The sequence below is a fragment of the Alligator sinensis genome, unplaced genomic scaffold (assembly GCF_000455745.1).
Source record: "Alligator sinensis unplaced genomic scaffold, ASM45574v1 scaffold227_1, whole genome shotgun sequence".
Lineage (NCBI taxonomy): Eukaryota > Metazoa > Chordata > Crocodylia > Alligatoridae > Alligator > Alligator sinensis.
In genome coordinates, this window is record NW_005841966.1 from 2317328 (window position 1) to 2322161 (window position 4834).

General features: G+C 50.2%; 1 protein-coding gene across 1 annotated transcript in view; it reads left to right on the forward strand.

Annotated features, from left to right (window-relative positions):
* Positions 1–2: 2 nt before the first annotated feature.
* LMNB1 (lamin B1) overlaps positions 3–4834 on the forward strand; it is a gene marked incomplete at its 5' end in the record, with an annotated part of 41908 nt that continues 37076 nt past the window's right edge. The window contains one exon of the mRNA XM_006020731.3: positions 3–280. Coding sequence (XP_006020793.1) covers positions 3–280 — 278 coding nt within the window. The remainder of the gene's footprint in view (positions 281–4834) is intronic.

The following is a 4834-nucleotide window of genomic DNA, read 5'->3' on the forward strand; positions in this document are numbered from 1 at the left end:
TCTCGCGGCTGCAGGAGAAAGAGGAGCGGCGGCAGCTGAACGACCGCCTGGCCGTCTACATCGACAAGGTGCGCAGCCTGGAGACGGAGAACAGCGCGCTGCAGCTGCAGGTGACGGAGCGCGAGGAGGTGCGCGGCCGCGAGCTCACCGGCCTCAAGGTGCTGTACGAGGCCGAGTTGGCCGACGCCCGCCGGGCGCTAGACGACACCGCGCACGAGCGCGCCAAGCTGCAGATCGAGCTGGGCAAGATCCGTGCCGAGTACGAGCAGCTGCTGTGCAGGTGAGTGCGCCGGGGTGCTGCCCCCCACCCCTTCCCTCCGGCCTTGTTGTGGGGGACGGTGTAGCCTCGCCCCTTCAATCCCGATCCTCCTGCGTGGCGATAGTGAGGTGTTGCAGAGATTGCACGGGGCGGGGGTTGCAGCTGGGGGAATGCAAGGTAGCACCCCCTTCAACCCCGTCCCCTGTGCATGGTGGTGGTGAGGGTGCTAGATAGCAGCCACCATCCCCTATGCATGATTTGGTGGGGGGGCTGCAGCTGGGGGTAGCAAGGTAGCATCCTTTCCTCCCCAGTGTATGTTGTTGAGTGGGGGAGGGGTGTTGCAGAGCTTGTGTGGGGGCAGTAGCAGCCCTGGCTTCCCATGCAATCCCTGCCCCACCACTTGTGAGGTGGGGAAGGTGCCAGCTCTGACCTCCTCTTCCCCAACCTTCCCTGTGAGGGACTGATTGTCTTTAATGTGTGTGTGCGTAGGTCTGAGCTGAGGTGGGGTAGTGCTTCACCCTGTGTTTTTTGGGTGGGGGGGGTTTCCCCCACCACCCTGGGGCTGTGGGTGCTGGGGTCCTCCTTACCCCTCAGCGAGACTTGGAGCCTGGTGGCTGCCCCTCCAGGGCACAGACCAATGCTGTTCTGTCCCCCACCCCTTGCCTTTCTCCTTCCCTCCTTTTTTAGACGGAGGCAAGCTGCTGTTTCCCTTTTCCCTCCCTCCCACTTCCTCCCATTCATTTTCTCTCCAAGGGTGGGGGCACTGCCAGAGCCCATGTGGGTGTGGATGAATGGTGGGGCCGTCTCCCTGCCCCGGGCCTGAGGGGGATCCCGCCCTCCCTCGGCCTTGGCATGGCTGTGAGCCCTGCCCAGGTCCCCGCAGCTTCCATTGTGTCTGCACAGGAAGCACCCCCGCCCCAAGCTCCTTGATGCACAGTCCTGGAGCACCTCAGAGCCTGGCTCCCAGGCAATGTGGAGAAGCAAAGGTTGGCAGGGAGATGGAGCTCCCTCCCCCCAAGAGCCAGCTCCATCAGGGGGAGCATCCTGCTCATGTCCCTGGTTGTGTCCCTTTAGCCCAGGATTGGGCAAAATGCGGCCCGTGGGCCAGATGAGGCCTGCCAAGCCATTCTATCTGGCCCGCGGGGCCCCTAAACAATTTAGAAAATTAATATTAATCTGCCCTGGGCTGCCTGTCATGCAACCCTCAATGGCTTGCCAAAACTCAGTAAGCGGCCCTCTGCCCAAAATAATTGCCCGCCCCTGCTTTAGCTCTTCCTCAAGCCCCTGTTAACCTGAGACCTGGGAGGGAGAAAAGTAGCTGGGGTTTTTGTTTGTTTCATAGAATCATAAATGAGGGTTGAAAGAGACCTCAGGAGGTCATGTAGTCCAACCACCTGCTCCAAGCAGGACTATCCCCAACTAGATCATCCTGACGAAGGCTTTGTCTAGCAGGGTCTTAAAACCATCCAAGGATCTATTACTGTTCTTCATCACTATTGCACTGAGTTCAGTCATGCCCAAGAGCCAGTCAAACAGGCCCCTTGTGCTGGGCACCCGATCACCACAGGACAGCCGACTGCCCCTGCCGTAGCCAGTTCCTAATCTGAGCAGGCCAAAAGGGGGTTCTGCATCCAGAAATTGCTGTGGGTGGGTGGTCTCAGCTGGGTATTATCCCCCCACCCCCATTCGCTCTGCACAGCAAGCCTTGTTTGTTTTTCTTGCTCTTTTGGCTGTAAAACTTAAAAATAACTGAAGCTTGAATAACAAAACTTGTAAACCCAGTTCTAGGGTGTGCATTGGTTTTTGTGTGTTTTGTTTTTTAAACGGTTTTATTGAGTAAATACCTGTCAAATGGGACTGAAATCCATGTGGTCTCTAGGTTCTTGGTCTGGAGGTTCAAGGTCATCCTTTGTTTTGTGGTGATGGACTGTTGCTTTCCTTTTTTGGAGCAGCTGGTGGGTTTTATGTATTGAAATTTTTAAATAATTCTTGCAATAGGGAAGGCTTCGGAAAGGAAACGGAAAGTCACATCCAGATTAGAAGTGTTGAAGGGTTGTAGCTGTGCTGGTTCAGGAAATACACGAGACAAGGATTTTTGTGGGCAATTATCCTTTACTGGACCCACTGCATAGTTGGGATGGAATTAGACCAGCTTGTGGGTGCCCCAGTACTCTTGCTCAGATCTCAGATATCATTTAAAAAATCCTTGCCTTGTACAGATTAGAAGAGGTTTAATATGGGAGATGTCTAAGTATATTCCATGATTAAATGTCCTCCTTTTAAAATTAAAAAAAAAAAAAAGTCATAGGACAAGCCAAGCCATGTTATCTTGCAAGAGAATTTTGTGGGACTGCTTTCTCTGGACATTTTTAAATCTGTTCAACAAAGCTTTCAGTTATATTGTCACAAGATTCAAATTGGGTACAGGCTTTTTGTTAGTTTTTTATTTGAATTTTAACCATGTTTGGTGCTGCGTTTTCTTTGGCGTGTCCTAAAATTAGGTTAGTTGCATTTCAGTAAGTGTTTAATAACCTCCTGTCTTGCTTTGTCCGGTATGAGGTTTTGGGTTTAAAAAAAATCTTTGCCATGGGGAAGAAAGTTTCAAATGAAAGCATCAGTGCATCGCTTCAGTTGTCTGCAAACAGCTCCAATGATACCTTTTCTGTTCATAGGTTAGTTGAACAGCAGCAGTGTGTAATTAACAGGGTAGCCAGTGTAATTGTTGTTATAGAGTCTTGTGGATAAGTCACGAAATTGTTAAACTGACAAGATTTTTAACTGTTTAGAAAACAGGCACTAAAATAATTAATGTTGGTGAGGAGGGCTCAAAAAAAAAAAATCAGAGGTGGGGTGGTGTCATTTCCCTGAAGCTGATAAGTAGGAGGAGCAAAGATAAGTCAGAAATTTCCTTCTCTTTTTCTAGAAATTTGGTTTGTAGAAGATCCAGACTCTCTTTAGGATTGTCACGCGAACAAAAAAAACCCCCTAGCTCCTTTATTTTCTTGGGCCATCTGAACTTACCCAAGTATAGCTCTGGACCAAGTGGGTGTGGTTAGAAAGAGACCCTTAAACTCTCTCTAACATAATCTTCTGCAGTATGCCTAGTAAGGCTTGTTTTTTTTGAGATTTGCCTATTCCCTCATGTTTGGGAGGAGCACCCCATTAACATCTGGAAAGTTACCTCATTGTTGTCTTTCAAATCCGTTTTGTAGGCTGTGATGCCTACACAAGAAACTGACAATAGTTGAGCTGAGACCATGGCCTGTCAGGCTGGCTAATGTCTCATTGTTACCTTATACTTCCCCATCTGTCTGTTTTTATCTGTTCTTCTGTTATTTTATAAAGAGTTGCAAGCCCTTTGGGGTAGGGGCTGTCTCTGTGCAAAACATGGTACAAACACAGAACAGTGTGGTCTATGATTATGCCTTTTTGACGGTATAAACCAGGGGTGGGCAATTATTTTGGGTAGAGGGCTGTTTACTGAGTTTTGGCAAGCCATCGAGGGCCACATGACAGGCAGCCCAGGGCAGATTAATATTAATTTACTAAATTTTTTTGGGGGGCCTTGCGGGCTGGATAGAATGGCCTGGCAGGCCACATCTGGCCCCTGGGCCGCATTTTGCCCACCCCGGTATAAACAGATGTCACCAAATCAAGTGCATCAGCGGTACTGGGATGTGTCCTGACAACTGTTCATTCACTTTCCCAAAAGTTCTCTTCTGTGCAAGAGGAATAGCCCTTCCCCCCAAGGAAGGATGAAAACTTGAGAGCCCTGCATTCAAGAGGAGAAAACTTAGGCTTTATTGGGCAAAGCAGACATTGCCTGCAGTCCCACAGGGACCTGATTCTGTGGGGTAACGCTGGGGTGCACCTCTACAAACAGGGGAACTTGGGTTTCCTTGTGTGGAAAGATGGCCTTGGAAATTCCCCAGGTTTTGCATTGCACCAAGTTCCACATCTCACTGTGCCTATGTTATGTTATGTTATGTTATGGCTGAAGGGTCGTACTCAGAGGGTGGTTGGTGGTGGACGGGTCATGTTCGACCTGGGGGGAAGTGGGCAGCGGAGTCCCTCAGGGCTCGGTTCTTGGGCCCGCACTGTTCAGCTTCTTTATCAGCGATTTGGACGACGGGGTGAAAAGCAACCTGTTTAAATTTGCTGATGATACCAAAATTTGGGGTGAGGTGGGCATGTTAGCAGGGAGGGAAAGACTGCAGAAAGACCTGGATAGGTTGCAGGGGTGGGCTAACAAAAACAGGATGCGTTTCAATATGGACAAGTGCAGGGTGCTGCACTTGGGTAGCAGTAACCAGTAGTACGCTTATAAGATGGGGAAACTCCCTTCTTGAGAGCAGGGAGGCAAAAAGGGATCTTGGAGTCGTCATTGACTCCAAGATGAACATGGGCCGACAATGTGAGGTCACGGTCGGCAGGGCTAACCATTACTTATCGTGCATCCACAGATGCATCTTCAGTAGGTCCAAGGAGGTGATCTTCCCCCTCTATGCGACACTGGTCAGGCCACAGCTGGAGTACTGTGTCCAGTTCTGGGCACCCCACTTCAAGAGGGATGTG